Source organism: Leuciscus leuciscus (genome assembly GCF_965113295.1).
Source record: "Leuciscus leuciscus genome assembly, chromosome: 1".
Classification (NCBI taxonomy): Eukaryota; Metazoa; Chordata; class Actinopteri; order Cypriniformes; family Leuciscidae; genus Leuciscus; species Leuciscus leuciscus.
In genome coordinates, this window is record NC_138725.1 from 1093853 (window position 1) to 1112577 (window position 18725).

The 18725-nt window shown below is 39.6% G+C and overlaps 1 protein-coding gene across 2 annotated transcripts in view; it reads left to right on the forward strand.

Annotated features, from left to right (window-relative positions):
* LOC309487514 (heme-binding protein 1-like) overlaps positions 1-4027 on the forward strand; it is an 8506-nt gene extending 4479 nt beyond the window's left edge. Inside the window, exons 2-5 of one of the 2 annotated variants that reach the window (XR_014201869.1) lie at positions 336-474; positions 844-1024; positions 3548-3958; positions 3989-4027. Coding sequence is in view for 1 of the 2 variants with exons in the window: in XM_082155205.1 (XP_082011331.1) it covers positions 336-474; positions 844-1024; positions 3548-3725 (498 nt within the window). In the remaining variant the exon portion in view is untranslated. The other variant, XM_082155205.1, reaches the window with a different exon arrangement.
* The last annotated feature ends 14698 nt before the right edge of the window (positions 4028-18725 follow it).

Genomic DNA, 18725 nt, shown 5'->3' on the forward strand with positions numbered 1-18725 from the left:
ACGGTCAAATATGAATAATTAAACACACATCAGCTAATATTAGCAAAGCAGCATTAATTACAGAGTCCAACTGACACCTAGACAGACCATAATTACAGCGCATACTGTGTGAGTATTATGGGACGGCGTGTCACTGTTGCTATGGATTCCAGATTATGGGCTGTTTCTGTAGTTGTGTGAGACACGTGTGTGTGTGTGTGTGTGTGTGTGTGTGTGTGTGTGTGTGTGTGTGTGTGGCTGAAGGCGTTTCTTCTGCTGGAACTGAACACATGAAAACTGACTCACCGCTCACAGTCTGTCTGTGTGTCTGTGTGTGTGTGTGTGTGTGTCATCAGGATGGTGTGAGTTACGAGGTGCGCCGCTACGATGCGTGCAAGTACGTGTGCTTGAGTCTGGAGGGGCGGAGCTTCGACCAGGTGTCAGGTGAGCTGCAGCGGAGGCTCCTCACCTACATGAGCGGCGGCAACGGACAAGGTGAGCCAATCAGAGCCCTGCACACAGACGCACAGCCAATGGAGCGCCAGCGTTCTGTGGAAACTTGTTTCTATTATATATATATTTTTAACAACTTTTGCAAAATAAATTTTTTATCTTAACACTAAAATAAAAAGTTTGTACAAACATTTAAAATCACTGTGGTGTTTTTAATTAGCTTTCAGACAAACGATGTTTAAGGCATGTAATGATTGATTACAGGATTACAGGTTAATGTAATATAGTGCATATATTTATCAAAATGCTCCTATTTATTAATGTTAGTCAGTACGTGCTGACTAGAGTCTGAGGAGCGTGTGTCGTGCTGTCTGTAGAGTTTCAGCAGGTGTGTGTATCTCTGTGGCGCAGGTGAGGTCATGAACACGCCGGTCCCCGTCATCTTCACCGTCTTTCCTCGTGACGACGGCTCGCTGAACCGCCGTCTGGTCGCCGCTCTGCGTATCCCGTCAAGCTTCCAGATCAGCCCGCCAACCCCAACGGACAGTTCCCTACGGATCGAGGACCGGCCCGGGATGACCGTATACGTCCTGTGCGTAAATACACACACCAGTGTCCAGTGGCCGTTCTCTAGCGGCGACGCTACCAGCTAAAGGCCCGTTCACACCAACGACGATAACTATAAAGATAGCGACAGTTCTGAAAATCGTTCTCCATATTAAAGAATAGTAGAGTTCACACCACAACTATAACGAGAAAGATATGAGGGACGATAGCGTTGGGATCACTTTCAGAATGATTTTTTTCAAGCTGTGGAACGATAAAACACTGACAGCCAATCAGAATCCACTCGAATTTAAAGGGCTCGCATATTTAAAATGGCAGATGACATTATGGAGAAGTTAATCGCTGAGTTACAGAAAAATCCAGCACTGTTTGACATGTCAAGCCCCCTTTTCAAGGATACGTTAAAAAACATTATGCATGCTAGCAAACAGTGTAACAAAACTATCTCAGGTATCCAGCGCTAGTTTACCTCAGGAATGCAGCGCTAGTTTACCTCAGGTATCCAGCGCTAGTTTACCTCAGGTGTGCAGCGCTAGTTTACCTCAGGTACGCAGCGCTAGTTTACCTCAGGTATCCAGCGCTAGTTTACCTCAGGTATGCAGCGCTAGTTTACCTCAGGAACGCAGCGCTAGTTTACCTCAGGTACGCAGCGCTAGTTTACCTCAGGTATCCAGCGCTAGTTTACCTCAGGTGTGCAGCACTAGTTTACCTCAGGTATCCAGCGCTAGTTTACCTCAGGAACGCAGCGCTAGTTTACCTCAGGTACGCAGCGCTAGTTTACCTCAGGTGTGCAGCGCTAGTTTACCTCAGGTGTGCAGCGCTAGTTTACCTCAGGTATCCAGCGCTAGTTTACCTCAGGTGTGCAGCGCTAGTTTACCTCAGGTGTGCAGCGCTAGTTTACCTCAGGTGTCCAGCGCTAGTTTACCTCAGGTAACCAGCGCTAGTTTACCTCAGGTAACCAGCGCTAGTTTACCTCAGGTGCGCAGCGCTAGTTTACCTCAGGTGCGCAGCGCTAGTTTACCTCAGGTGCGCAGTGCTAGTTTACCTCAGGTACGCAGCGCTTGTTTACCTCAGGTACGCAACGCTAATTTACCTCAGGTGCGCAGCGCTAGTTTACCTCAGGTACGCAGCGCTAGTTTACCTCAGGTACGCAGCGCTAGTTTACCTCAGGTGTGCAGCGCTAGTTTACCTCAGGTACGCAGCGCTAGTTTACCTCAGGTACGCAGCGCTAGTTTACCTCAGGTATCCAGCGCTAGTTTACCTCAGGTGTGCAGCACTAGTTTACCTCAGGTATCCAGCGCTAGTTTACCTCAGGAACGCAGCGCTAGTTTACCTCAGGTATCCAGCGCTAGTTTACCTCAGGTGTGCAGCACTAGTTTACCTCAGGTATCCAGCGCTAGTTTACCTCAGGAACGCAGCGCTAGTTTACCTCAGGTACGCAGCGCTAGTTTACCTCAGGTGTGCAGCGCTAGTTTACCTCAGGTATGCAGCGCTAGTTTACCTCAGGTATCCAGCGCTAGTTTACCTCAGGTGTGCAGCGCTAGTTTACCTCAGGTGTGCAGCGCTAGTTTACCTCAGGTGTCCAGCGCTAGTTTACCTCAGGTAACCAGCGCTAGTTTACCTCAGGTGCGCAGCGCTAGTTTACCTCAGGTGCGCAGCGCTAGTTTACCTCAGGTGCGCAGTGCTAGTTTACCTCAGGTACGCAGCGCTTGTTTACCTCAGGTACGCAACGCTAATTTACCTCAGGTGCGCAGCGCTAGTTTACCTCAGGTACGCAGCGCTAGTTTACCTCAGGTACGCAGCGCTAGTTTACCTCAGGTGGGCAGCGCTAGTTTACCTCAGGTACGCAGCGCTAGTTTACCTCAGGTACGCAGCGCTAGTTTACCTCAGGTATCCAGCGCTAGTTTACCTCAGGTGTGCAGCGCTAGTTTACCTCAGGTATGCAGCGCTAGTTTACCTCAGGTGTGCAGCGCTAGTTTACCTCAGGTGTGCAGCGCTAGTTTACCTCAGGTACGCAGCGCTAGTTTACCTCAGGTATGCAGCGCTAGTTTACCTCAGGTGTGCAGCGCTAGTTTACCTCAGGTACGCAGCGCTAGTTTACCTCAGGTATGCAGCACTAGTTTACCTCTAGGCGTTGTTTTTATTCCACTATTGATTTCGTCAGGTAAATTCACTGTTAGATTAGATGGATTACACTAGACTAGCTCGATTCACTGTTTAGATGCGCTCGAAGCGTAGCATGCTGAGGACATCTGCTGGTAAAAGACGTGGAAATGCAACAAACTGATATCGATTCATTCCAAAGTATGAATAAAATTTGTCAAAAGACGACAACTCTCTAATCAGAGTGACGGATTCTCCCGACTCCTCTCGTCTTTTAAGGATATTGTGTGCTCAAAATCGCCTGTTTTCCGCTACTTTGAAACCACAGCGCGCATGCTTAGAATAAAAAGACCGTTATCGTTCGTTGGTGTGGAGGCGAATATATTGATCTTCATAGTTATAGTTATCGTTCTTGCCGTAACCGCGCCTCTGTCTCCCCCTGCAGGCAGTTCGGGGGGTTCGCAGGAGAGAGCGAGTTCCGCGCGGAGGCGTCGCGTCTGACGGTCACGCTGGGAGACTCCGCCCCCTTCCAGCGCAAGCAGTACCTGTGCTGCAGCTACGACCCGCCAATCAAACCCTACGGGCGGAGGAATGAGGTGTGGTTCCTGCAGGACGAGCCCTGAGGAACTCTTCGCTTCGACAGCGCTTTACACAGGACAGACCGTCACAGTAATAAGCAGAACCAGTGATCACACACAGGCTAATTCTGTTGTAAAGCAGCTCTATGAAGACAATATTGTTGTTATTCAGTTCAGTTCAATAAAACCGTGTCGGTGTTGCAAAGTTCATCAATTATTAATTCAGTTTCAGCTCTACGGTTGAAAATTGTGTTGTTATTCACTTTGATTCAGTTCAAGTTGATTCAGTTCAAGTTGATTCAGTTCAGTAACTACTTGATGTTGCGAAAAGGTGTTTGTTATATTATGCTATACACACACACACACACACACACACACACACACACACACACACACACACACACACACACACACAGGTGGCACTGCAACACTCTAACTGATAACAACTGAAAGTGGACAGACTTTAACCAGTGGTGTTTAATATCTGTTATAAATGTAGTAAATCTGTTTAATGTCTGTATACAGTGTCTCTGATCATGTAAGTAACGTCATCATAGTTACAACCACAGATGAGTTAAAGGAGCAGCTGACGCTAATGACCACAACTGATGATGAAGATGATGATGAAGATGATGAAGATGATACAACCCGACGTCAACCCAACTTTCATTTCCAACCAAAATGCACCTCCTGACTGACGTTACTACTCTCTACTCGAGGACCTTGACATAAATGCAGTAATAAGTACGATATTTGTCTTCAAATGTAGAAGTTAAAGTACAAAGTTTACAGAAAACAATAATACTCAAGTACAGATACTCTAAAAGTGTACAGTACACCTAGTACAGTACTTGTGGGATAATCATGTAGTGAAACTAGAAAACAATGTTCTCCATGGTGTGAGCCCTCAGTACTGTGTCTGGCCATGAGGCGGCGCTGTTGGGCTGGGGAATAAAGACCAGACGAAGAGTCCACGGGTGTTTCTGTGCTTTAACTCATGCAGTAAACCAGAGAACACCACACACTGATGATGATGAGCACACTGATGACATCAGCGCTCACCTGTCGCTGGAGTTTCACTGACTGACACCATCGCTTGTGTCATTTATAGTGTGTGAAGAGCTGTAACATGAAACATGATCTGCAGTGTGTGTGTGTGTGTGTGTGTGTGTGTGTGTGTGAACAGAAACACTAGAACACTGAGAGAATATACAGGTTTTATTCCTCCGTCTACATCACACACACAGAGACATCACACAGAGACCCACCACAGCTCACTGTAATTAACACAGTTATCATTGTTTAATTAGTAGTAAAGGAATTGTTAATTGGTTCTTAGGAGTAAATAGTTCTAACTTTGGGTTAGGTCACGGATAAAGGGAAAATGACATTAATTGAGCGCTTTAAACCAATGTTTATTAGACATTAATTGCGTTCATATTCTGTGTTCATTAAAATGTTTACAAATACAACACACACACACACACACACACACACACACACACCAACTTCAGCTGTCACCTACTCTACTGTTACGACCTATGAGTATTTTAATTACATTATCTGCCTCAGCGCTGGGTCATTGTTCTTTCAACTGCTGATTCTGAGGACTGGAATGAGGCACATAAGACAGGAAATCTTAAGATCAAATCTGTATTCAAACGTCTTATATATGAGGCCCTTTGTGTTTTATGTTCAACTTTTTTTTCAGATTTAGTTCTGATTATTCTGGTAAATGCACACAGCAAAATTAAATTAACACTGCTCAGTGTTTATATAATCCACACTCTCAGGCCATGTCCACTCTAATACGTTTCCGTTTGAAAACGTATATTTTTTATTAATGAAAACGAAGCTTTTTGAAAACGCTCTCCAAAGTGGATACATTTGAAAATGCTGTTTTCACGCTGTAGCGTGGACTGTGGCGTGGACTGTGGCGTGGACTGTGGCGTGGCCTGTAGTGTGGCCTGTAGCGTGGACTGTAGCGTGGACTGTAGTGTGGACTGTAGCGTGGACTGTAGCGTGGACTGTAGTGTGGACTGTAGTGTGGCCTGTAGTGTGGACTGTAGTGTGGCCTGTAGTGTGGACTGAGAAACCGGTGGTGTTTAAAAACTATGACGTAAATATAGTCATGTGACGCATATTGTACCAATAGATATTCATGTTTATACCAGTATTGTGGCTGTTATGTGCTATTCACTTTCACACTGTGGCTTATAATATTCTACACTGCACACTGTTCATATCACAGTCCTGCAAAGATGACAGAATTTACTCACATCTGCTGTCCTATGTCCTATACCTGGACCGCATCAGTGAATGCTGAGATATTTCACTAAATAAAATTATCCTGTCAGAAGAATTGTGTGATAACTTCATTATTTATTTTTCCATCTGAATCATATCAGTGATCTTTAGTGGGGTTTTACGCATGCGCAGTAAAGGTGAATTTAGTATGTTCAGGCTTTTTTCAAAAGTTTCTCATCCACACTGAAACGACCGAAAACACCTGAAAAAACGCCAGTGTGGACGGAGAGCATTTATAAACGAAAACGCAAATGTATCCGGATTAATGTAGACGTAGCCTCAGAGTGTTATAAGTAACACTGAAACAGTGTAAAATTTAATGAGTTAATTAAGTGATCAATTGAGTGATGATTGAGCATTATTGATGAACACCTGCTGTTAACAAGCAGAATCACTGAAGGAGGAAATCACAAACTGTAAGTCACCATTATGATGATCAGTGTTTGCTTTAGTTGGGCTCTTGACCCCTTACATTTTTTATTTTAGATTTCGTTTGGCTACAATTCAGTTATAACTGCCAGATGAACAAAGAGAAAACATGATCTGATGGTGTTGGTTATATTTTAACATAATAATTGTTTGACCTGAATTACTGACCTCATTTAGAGCCTGATCTCTGAGTTAGATTTACTTTATTGATTAGAGCAGCACTGGCCTTGTTCAGTATAATAATTTTAGCATTTTCAATGTAATCCAAAGGATTTCTTAAATTATTCTGATACAAAAACTAAAACCTTTCATGTAGGCACACACAGCATATTCAGATAAACAGATCGACTCTGAACATTAGAAAAAAAGCGACTAAAAAGTCATAAAAACAGCAGAAATAAAATAAAATAGTAAAAATAAAGGAAATTAACAAGAAAATTAACCTCATTATTTATTTGTGCAGCAATGCATGATGGGAGCCATGATTGAGTTTTGATTGGTGGTACCCAGAATGCACTGCAACATGCTTTATAATTGTCACCATTGTTGAGATTCACAGGCTGATTCTTGATATCTGTGTGTCTATATGAAAAAAATCCATTGGTTTACATTGAAAACGCTAAAAAATATATTATGCTATGCAAGAACAATGCTGTTATAATCAATAAAGTAAACCTAACTCAGAGATTAGTCTCTAAATGAGTTCAGTGATTCAGGTCAAAAGTGATGGTTACAACACAACCAACATCAGATCACTTTTTCTCTTTGTCCATCTGGCAGTTGTAACCCTGTTGAAATATAATCATTAGTATACGATATACAAGTTTGAATAAATAATTTCATAGTTTAATAAATGTAATTTAAGGTTAAAACAGTTAAGATTCATTGACCAGCAATGAAGTTATGATTTTTCTCAATGAGAGAAATGCATATTGTGTAATGTTCATGGTTTACTGAATACAGCATTTAAAATGTTAAATATTTGTTGGGTAATAATATTTGTGAAGATGCTTTAAAGATGCCTGTAAGAATAGGAAGTAAGAGTTACACAGATGTTTGTGAATTTATTTTATTTCTGAAAGTTTTGCGTATGAGCCAATCACAGTTGAGGTCAAAGGACAAGAAAGTGGGAGAGAACGTCGAAGAAGTGAGAGAGCGACGCCAAAGTGTTTTGCTGAAAGAGAAATTTGGTTTACTACAGTCCAGCTACATTCAGGCCTGCATCATTTGATCATTTGAAGGGTACTTCACATTAAGACAGCTATTAGGCTATTTGATTGTCTTGGGCCCTTATGTTTTGAATGTGAATCTGAATGCATTGGTGATCTGAAAAGTGAGTTTGACAAGACCTATTTCATTTCTGACCTACTTTTTCTAAGTAAATCTGTTATACTCTTTTATAAAACAGTTGTGGTTACTGACTTTTTTGAAATTTTAAGTTAATTAAGAAAAAGAGTATATTTTGGTTTAAATGTGAAGGTGTTTTTGGATAAAAGTAATTCCAAGACATTTTATTTCCTGTTAAAGTGTAAATATTACTGCTTAAATAGTGATTTAAAGGGAAACGTATTTCATATAATAATTTAGTAATTACACACACACACACTCAAGTTAAACACTGATACGTTTATTAGTGAAACCTCACTTATTTGATTGATTGGATATTTAAAGAACTCAGGATAGCCACCTCTCACTATAGTCAAACATGCTAGAGAGGCGCTACACAGTTATAACTGAATTACAGCAGCCAAACTAAATCTAAAGTAAAAAAATGAAGGGTCAATAGCCCAACTAAAGCAAACACTGATCTCCATAATGGTGATGTAAAATGTGTGATTTTCTGCTTGTTAACATCAGTTCTGTCAGGACCACTATCGTCAAATATATGGAGCTTATAATATGACAAAATGATTTGAATTTGAATTGTGTAAATTTGAATTATTTGCAAGTGTAATCTAACTAAATTGAATTTTAGGTGGTAGTTTAAATAGTTCTGAATTTGATTTTTTTTAAACGAATATTGAACGTTTGAAATGTAACAAATTGAAATGTTTTTATGGCTGAATTGTATAGACATGTATTTTCAAACAGCTAGTTTTTTTGTTCTGAGTTCGTATAGTGCAAATATTCAGTTTAAAAAAATACAGATTCAAGTTTTCAAGATGAAGAAATTCGGAACTTCAAATTCAGTTTTCTAAAATTCAAGTTCAAAAATTCAGATCTTACAGAAAGTGGGTCACAGGTCATCCACAGGGAAGAGTAAAGGATCTCAGATAAGTCGAACAGAGCATTTTGGCTGCACTGCAGTAGTTTTCTGCCGCAAACGCGGTGGTGGTTCAAGAGAATCCGTGTATCTTTCGTTCAGTCGTTTTTTTATTTAAAATTAAGAGTAGAAAAATGAGAAAACAGCTTGAGTATTAGATTTCTTCTAATATTCTAGTAATAATAGTCCGCTGCAGCAGTTGCACGGAGCTTACAAAACGCGTGTATTGCAACTATAGGCTACATTTAATTTTCTCATCAAACAACTAGACTAACGAATGGCTCGGCACAACAGAAGAGCTTAGACAGGGCTTTCTCTCTGTGTAGACCAGCAGTTGGTCTGAATTTGCTATAACCTATAGCCTATTTTCTCGACTGTATAGGCTAAGTCACGTTTTATCATGAAACACGCTGTGATTTATTCCAAAGTGACTCAGGCATATATAATGCATTTAACGTTAAATAATCTAAAGTCAAGTCAAGTCATCTTCATTTATATAGCGCTTTTAACAATGTAGATTGTCTCAAAGCAGCTTTACAGAGATAAGCGTATAATTTAAGGTAACAGAGATTGTTTCGGCTTTACAGCAGAGTTAAGTTATTTCCATCTAAAGTTAGTTTTAATTGATTTGCTTCCGTCGCAACGATCATTTGTTATTAAATTAGGGGCCGCTAAGACGACACCATTCCCTCTACACAGACTTTAAACGCGAACCTGTGAGAAACGCTGATGGCGTTCACATGCGCATTTAGAATGGGTTCTATAGTTATGTGCGTTTGAATATACGCAGGTTTGGAATTCCCTACAAGCCAAGCCTAAACAAAATACTTGTCTTTCCTTATAAATTTTGATAAGGAATTTTATTTTATTTGTTGCTTTGGGGTAGGACCGCGAGACGAATTTTCCCGACAACGCCTTATCTGTAGAGTGGTAGTGGGATCCTCCATAGGGAGAGACTAGTTGGCACTTCAGCACTGCGTTGTCATCGGTCCAGGCGAAGGTCCTTCGTCAGATCTGGATACGGCCTGGATCCGGCAGGCTGCAGGAAAAACCTTGGGATAAACACAGACACTAAAATTAGCGTAGATGCCATTCTTCTCATGATGTAACGAGTACATCAGGATTTTTGGGAAGTGTTCCCGGTTCCGGCTGACCTACTATATGCAGCCTGACATTAAATTATAGAAGTCTATAATGTATTATGTGAAAGCTAGGTCAAAGAGATGTGTCTTTAATCTGGCTTTGAACTGACAGAGTGTGTCTGCTTCCCGGACAATGGTAGGAAGACTGTTCCAGAGTTTTGGTGCTAAATAGGAAAAGGATCTACCGCCAGCAGTCGATTTTGATATTCTAGGTATTAGTAACTGGCCGGAATTTTGAGATCGTAATAGACGTGACGAACTATAATGCGTTAAGAGCTCGCTCAAGTACTGCGGAGCTAAACCATTCAGTGCTTTGTAAGTAATCAGCAATATTTTAAAATTGATGCGATGTTTAATAGGGAGCCAATGCAGTTTTGACAGAACCGGGCTAATATGGTCATACTTCCTGGTTCTGGTAAGAACTCGAGCTGCTGCGTTTTGGACCAGCTGTAGTTTGTTTATTAAGCGTGCAGGGCAACCACCCAGTAGAGCATTACAATAATCTAGCCTTGAGGTCATGAACGCATGAACTAATTGTTCCACATTTGTCAATGAGAGCATATGGCGTAATTTAGATATATTTTTAAGATGGAAAAATGCAGTTTTACAGATACTAGACACGTGACTTTCAAATGAAAGATTGGTATCAAAGAGCACACCCAGGTTCCTAACCGACGACGAAGACTTAACAGAGCAGCCATCAAGTGTTAGACAGTATTCTAGATTATTACGTGAGGAAGTTTTTTGTCCAATAATTAGAAACTCTGTTTTTTCAGAATTTAGAAGTAGGAAATTACAAGTCATCCAATTTTTTATATCATCTATGCATTCCGTTAATTTTGTGAATTGATAAGTTTCGTTAGGTTTTGAAGAAATATAGAGCTGAGTATCATCGGCATAACAGTGAAAGCTAATGCCATGTTTCCTAATGATATCTCCTAAGGGTAGCATGTACAGAGTGAACAGCAGCGGTCCTAGTACTGAGCCTTGTGGTACGCCATACTGAACTTGTGATCGATGAGACATCTCATCATTTACTGCTACAAACTGATAACGGTCAGATAAGTATGATTTAAACCATGCTAGTGCATTTCCCGTAATGCCAACATAATGTTCTAATCTATTTAAAAGAACGTTGTGGTCGATGGTGTCAAATGCAGCACTAAGATCGAGTAACACTAATAGAGAGATACAACCACGATCGGATGATAAGAGCAAATCATTTGTGACTCTAACGAGAGCAGTCTCGGTACTATGGTACGGTCTAAATCCTGACTGGAAATCCTCGCAGATATCATTTCTTTCAAGAAAGGAACACAGTTGTGAGGATACTGCCTTTTCTAATATCTTTGACAGAAAAGGTAGATTCGAGATCGGCCTGTAATTGACTAATTCTGAAGGATCAAGTTGCATTTTTTTAACAAGCGGTTTAATCATAGCCAGCTTAAAGTTTTTTGGTACGTATCCTAGAGACAAAGACGAATTAATGATATTAAGAAGAGGATCTATGACCTCTGGAAGTATTTCTTTCAGTAGCTTAGTCGGTATAGGGTCTAACATACATGTTGTAGATTTAGATGATTTAATGAGTTTAGTAAATTCTTCCTCTCCTATAGCAACGAATGAATCAAATTTTTCCTCAGGGAGACTACAATGCACTGCCTGATGTGATACTGTAGTAGACGGTTGCATAGTTATAATTTTGTCCCTGATATTATCAATCTTATAAGTGAAGAAGTTCATAAAGTCATTACTGCTGTGTTGCTTGGAAACTTCGGTGCTTGAAGCTTTATTTTTCGTTAGTTTAGCCACCGTTTCAAATAAATACCTAGGATTATGTTTATTTTCTTCTAATAGGGTTGAAAAATAAGCAGATCTAGCAGCTTTTAAAGCCTCTCTGTAAGTAATTGAGCTCTCTTTCCATGAAATGCGAAATACCTCTAGTTTTGTTTTCTTCCAGTTGCGCTCCATTTTTCTGGCTGCTCTCTTAAGGGCCCGAGTGTGCTCGTTGTACCACGGCGTTGGACTATTTTCTTTAATCTTTTTTAAGCGCAACGGAGCAACTGTGTCTAAAGTGCTGGAAAAGAGAGAGTTAAACGTTTCTGTTGTAATATCTAGTTCTTCTAAGCTATCTGAGATGCTGAGATGATGAAACTGATTAGGAAGATTATTAATAAAGCAATCTTTAGTAGCAGAAGTGATAGGTCTCACATATTTGTAACACGGAGTCGGCTTTGCAGCCTTGGCTAAATGCAAATTACACGAGACTAGGTAATGATCTGAGATGTCATCGCTCTGCTGCAGAATTTCAACGGCATCCACATCTATTCCGTGTGATAAAATTAGATCTAGAGTATGATTACGACGATGAGTAGGTCCTGACACGTGTTGTCTAACTCCAATTGAATTTACAATGTCTTTAAATGCCAATCCCAATGCATCTTTTTCATTATCGATGTGTATATTAAAATCACCAACAATTAGTACTTTATCTGCAGTCAATATTAATTCTGATAGAAAGTCCGCAAATTCTTTGATAAAGTCTGTATGGTGCCCTGGTGGCCTGTATACAGTAGCCAGCACGAATCTCAAACGTGATTTATCGTTTACACTATATATTTTTACATTAAGCACCAATGCTTCAAAAGAATTATATTTAAAACTTGATTTCTTAGTGGTTTTGAAACTATTACTATAAATTACAGCAACACCACCCCCTTTGCGTTTCAGACGAGGCTCATGTTTATAACAGTAATCTTGCGGGGTTGATTCATTTAAAGTAATGTAATCGTTTGGTTTTAGCCAGGTTTCTGTCAAACACAGCACATCTAGGTTATTATCTGAAATCATATCGTTAACAACGAGTGCTTTTGAAGTAAGCGATCGAATATTCAGCAACCCAAGCTTTAGCATTTGCTCATCTGTATTATAGCTGTTTTTTATTTGTTGAACATCAATTACATTTTTAACCTTAGTTGGGTTTAAACGTTTTTTGGAATTCCAAATTCGGGGAACAGACACAGTCTCTATATGATGATAGCTAGGTGAAAGAGGTTCTATGTGATGGGATTTATCTGACCTTGGTGACGTGAGGCCGCTAGCAGACGGTCGGTTAAGCCAGTCTGTCTGCTTCCTGACCTGAGCCCCAGATTGTCATGTTTGAGCTCTAAGACTATGAGCCATATTACTAGAGAGAAGAGCAGCACCATCCCAGGAGGGATGAATACCATCTCTTTTCAACAGGTCAGGTTTGCCCCAAAAACTTTTCCAATTGTCTATGAATTCTATATTATTAAGCGGACACCACTTCGACAGCCAACCGTTAAGCGAACATAATCTACTAACTATCTCATCACTCCTGCGAACAGGAAGGGGGCCAGAGCAAATTACAGTCCTTGACATCGTACTTGCAAGTTCACACACCTCTTTAATATTAATTTTGGTGATCTCCGACTGGCGGAGTCGAACATCATTAGTGCCGACATGAATAATGATCTTAGAGAATTTACGATTAGCATTAGCCAGCACTTTTAAATTTGCTTTGATGTCAGGCGCTCTGGCTCCCGGCAAACATGTGACTATGGTGGTTGGTGTCTCTATTTTCACGTTCCGTGTAATAGAATCGCCAATAACTAGAGCACAATCATTCTCAGTGGGTGTTTCACTGAGCGGGGCAAATCGATTTGTTATGGTAATCGGAACGGAAGAGTGGTTTTTAGATCCGCGACTAGAGCGATCCCTCACTGTCACCCATTTGCCCGGCTGCACGGGCTCTACTTCAGCCGGAACCACGGCATGTAAAGTGTTCACTATTCTATGCGCATCCAAAACATCTAAAGCACTAGCACTCTTACTATCCTCAATTAAAGTTTGGATGCGTGTTTCTAATTCTGAAATTTTCTCTGTCAACCAAACTGTCTCCTTACATTTATCACATATAAATCCTATATTGTCGACAGAGAAGCCTATACTAAACATGTGACATGAAGTGCAAGTGACAATAACAGGACAAGACATTACTCACCGTGTTTGTTGAGTGATTCTTACTCACCTGAGCTTTTTATGAACTCAAAGGCGCGGACGCGCGAGAGAAAAATAAATAAATAAAAATAGCTGAGCGCACGGGTGGCGCGTTAACAGGCTAGCGAATTACTAGCGTTTTGTGCTAGTAGTTCTAATAACAAAAGCTAGCGATGTCAGGTTAATCTGAGATGTTGGGTAAAATGTAGTAGTATAAACAACTAGAAATGGTAGTAAAATGATGGTTCAAAACAAAGAAATATAAGGCTAAGACAGAGCTTACCGCACTGAATCAAACAAACACACTCACAGCAGGCAGCGAGGCAGACAGGAGCAATCGATCAACAGCAATCCGTAGAACACACACTCATTGCAACCGCTTCACTCACACGCAACCTAAATGTTGACTTTCAAAAGTAGGCGCGCCAAGAAGGCTATTCTCTGTATTTTGGTTCATTTTTGGTGAGCGCCAGAAAGATCTAAAGAGACCGAGACGTGCTAAAGCAGCGCATCATGTTGTTTTATTTATTTTTCAATGGCATTATATTTTGTAGTTATTTTGAATGTACACAAATAAAAATATACATTTTACTGTTTCGGATGATGTCATATTATCTGTATGACTAAATAACAGAGTATTAAGTTATTTCCCAGCAGTGGAACAAATCCAAGTGATGGCGCTCGCGCATCGCGCTCTCACACAACATAGTAGGATATCAGTTCTGGCGTTGCTGCATATCGCAGACTGTTCATTATCAAAATGAAACACAGTCAACCAAACATATAAAAAGTTATTCTGCATAATTTAATTGGTCTGTTGTACAATATGAAGGGCAAGCTGTGCCGCACACAGTCCTACTTGTTATTCCAAACATTACCCTTGCTGTAAAGACAATACAGAGTCCCGTGTATTTTGGGACTCGACTGAAGTATGACGCCTTTTTATTTGTATTATAATATAATATATTAAAATACATAATCTTCTGAGTTTAATGATGTAGGCCTTGTGTGTTTTATTAAAATGTATTATAATTTACATCTCAAAAGGATGCGCTTTGTGCATTCTCTGACATTATATTTATTTATTTAATTAATATTGAGTATCAATTGATGTTAAACAAAACGGTGTGTTATTTTCTCTGGCAACTAAACTTTCAAAAAAAAAAAAAAAAAAAAAAAAAAAAAAAAACTTCCAAAGCAAAGCCATTGTGCGTTCTCTCCTCGCTCCGCAGCTTTTCCACACAGATTTTGAGAACTGGCCAGCTAAAAAAAATAGGCCAAAGAAGTAGACTAACGGCTAGTGTCCGGGAAATGCGAGGTACGTTCATATTTATAAATAAACATAACTGATTTTGTCTACACCTAAATACATTTCCTAATAATAACAGTGATTAAGCCCAAATGTGGGTGGGGGTAATGAACACAATATGTGTTTTTTTTTTTTTTTGTGTGTTTCTTTTGCCCAAATGGTCTCCACTCTATGCATTTTGTAATAATACAGCAACATTTTTTAACTGACCGTATTTGCCAGAAAATAAGTCGCATGCACATGAGTCAATTGGTCTGCTGGATCATGTTGAGAGAGAAAGGCGTCATAATTTTTTTAATTTTTTTTATATCAGCCTATTCAGCAATAGTGTAAAAGACCTGTAAATAAAATACAGCATTTACATGATAAACACTATTAACATGTAGGCTATGTGTTGCCTATTTTACTTTCCCTTATGACAAATGAATGCAAAAAAACAACAAGAATGAAAAATAAGTATGTACTGTAGGCTAGGCTATAATAAAATAATATATAGGCTACAGACTATAAAAATAGCCTATATTGTGCCCTTTATAAACGCCAAGCCTCAACAAATTTATTTAAATCGAAACGGTTGCGCATCTCTCATTCAGTCAAAAGTTTTCATTGCAATGTAACATGTGGATGCTAACTATTAATATAAAGAAGGCTTCATACTTCAGTCGAGTCCCAAAATACACGTAGGCCTATAGGCTAAATCAGCGTCTTCACAGCAAGGGAAATGTTTGGAGTAGGACTGTGTGTGGCACAGCTTGCCCTTTATATTGTACAACAGACCAATTAAATTATGCAGAATAACTTTTTATATGTTTGGTTGACTGTGTTTCATTTTGATAATGAACAGTCTGCGATATGAAGCAACGCCAGAACTGATATCCTACTATGTTGTGTGAGAGCGCGATGCGCGAGCGCCATCACTTGGATTTGTTCCACTGCTGGGAAATAACTTAATACTCTGTTATTTAGTGTAATGGGAGATTTTTGATTTTCATTACTTACTTTGATTTTCATTAACATACACTAGATTGACTACTATGTGTGTTGCTGACTATGTGATATAATGATTGATGTGAAACGCCTGCCAAGCAGGAGAAAGAGGGGGAGAGCTTTGAAGGCTGAAGCCCTGACCCCTAACGTCAAAGGGCTGTCCAATTTAGGACTTGCAGGCTGTAAGTTAAGCTAAACTAAAGTTCAGTATAATAGGATCACTGGTGGTGTCTTATCCATCTCTGGAGTTTAAAGAACCTTGGAAGATAACAATAACAGAGTATAAAGACTGGCCTGCCCCTCCCTCCTGGTCGCACTTGTTCCACAGACTGTACTTGTGACTTCTGTGTGGCAACTGGGCATTCTTGCAAGAATAAATTACTTTTTAATGATCATTTGATTCCAGACTGTCTCTTACGCCAAAGATGATTGTTTAGTGAATTAAACTGCCACAACAGTAGTCATACAGATAATATGACATCATCCGAAACAGTAAAATGTATATTTTTATTTGTGTACATTCAAAATAACTACAAAATATAATGCCATTGAAAAATAAATAAAACAACATGATGCGCTGCTTTAGCGCGTCTCGGTCTCTTTAGATCTTTCTGGCGCTCACCAAAAATGAACCAAAATACAGAGAATAGCCTTCTTGGCGCGCCTACTTTTGAAAGTCAACATTTAGATTATTTAACGTTAAATGCATTATATATGCCTGAGTCACTTTGGAATAAATCACAGCGTGTTTCATGATAAAACGTGACTTAGCCTATACAGTCGAGAAAATAGGCTATAGGTTATTGCAAATTCAGACCAACTGCTGGTCTACACAGAGAGAAAGCCCTGTCTAAGCTCTTCTGTTGTGCCGAGCCATTCGCTAGTCTAGTTGTTTGATGAGAAAATTAAATGTAGCCTATAGTTGCAATACACGCGTTTTGTAAGCTCCGTGCAACTGCTGCAGCGGACTATTATTACTAGAATATTAGAAGAAATCTAATACTCAAGCTGTTTTCACATTTTTCTACTCTTAATATTAAATAAAAAAACGACTGAATGAAAGATACACGGATTCTCTTGAACCACCACCGCGTATGCGGCAGAAAACCACTGCAGTGCAGCCAAAATGCTCTGTTCGACTTATCTGAGATCCTTTACTCTTCCCTGTGGATGACCTGTGACCTACTTTCTGTAAGATCTGAATTTTTGAACTTGAATTTTTGAACTTGAATTTTAGAAAACTGAATTTGAAGTTCCGAATTTCTTCATCTTGAAAACTTGAATCTGTATTTTTTTAAACTGAATATTTGCACTATACGAACTCAGAACAAAAAAACTAGCTGTTTGAAAATACATGTCTATACAATTCAGCCATAAAAACATTTCAATTTGTTACATTTCAAACGTTCAATATTCGTTTAAAAAAAATCAAATTCAGAACTATTTAAACTACCACCTAAAATTCAATTTTGTTAGATTACACTTGCAAATAATTCAAATTTACACAATTCAAATTCAAATCATTTTGTCATATTATAAGCTCCATAAAATACGATTGACAATTAGCATACAGTTTGGATTGGCGGTCTGGTTCTGCTCTGTGCAAAAACTCCCTGCGTATCCATGAGGCCTAGCATGGATAAGAGCAGCAATAACCCTCCTTGGGGTGAACAGAATGGCAAAAACACTCATAGAGTCAACAAAGTGTCCTTTTATTGACTGCAACACTAGGGTACAGGTCACACAATAGTGCAGAAGAAAGAGAAACTAATAAATGGGACAGCAGCACATCACTGCATTCTGGGTCTCAGATGTTTATATGGTGTGAATTGTGATTATTCTCAGGTTAGGTAAAGTAAGTCCAATCTGTCCTAAATCATAAGCATCTGAATTGTCATATTACAATATTTAGATCACAGAAGACTTCTCCGTGGGGTCAGTTCAGCTCAAGCTTTTTACAAATCAGAGACGTATGACAGGCGAGCTTCTTGATTTCAATTATATATAGTTTTATTGAATACAGGTTAACTAGTTTACATATATGAAACCAAAATAAAAGTCAAAAACCAAATTGTTTACAAGCTTTGACAGCAAGAGGTGCCACAGCAAGGCATCTAACACCGGAGAGGCCGTCCTTGAGAATCAGCGTCTCCCTGATCTTCTCATTCCAGAGTTTTATAGTCCATCAAACATTCTGACATCTTTGGAGATACCCTCATTATTCATTAGTCCTTTACAGACAATGTGTCCAATCCAAAGTCTTGAACCCTTCAGATCTGTTTATATAAAGCCTCTCGTCTCTCCATTCTCCTTCTTCAGGCTCTTCTTCTCTGTGTCCTCTCCTGCGCCTCGTCTAACGGTAATACTTGCATTATTATCTTAATATGTAGCAAAGCTCTTTCTAATACATGGACAATTTCACTCTACTAGCCATTTGCTTAATACATGCTTAAAACATTAAGTGTGGTGTGTTTTTCTTTATAAACCACTTCCTTTATATATGGTCACAATGATTATTCTTTATGTCTTTATATGGGGTTTCAAGTGTGGTTGACTACAATACAGAAGTTATCCTACTAAAGGCATAC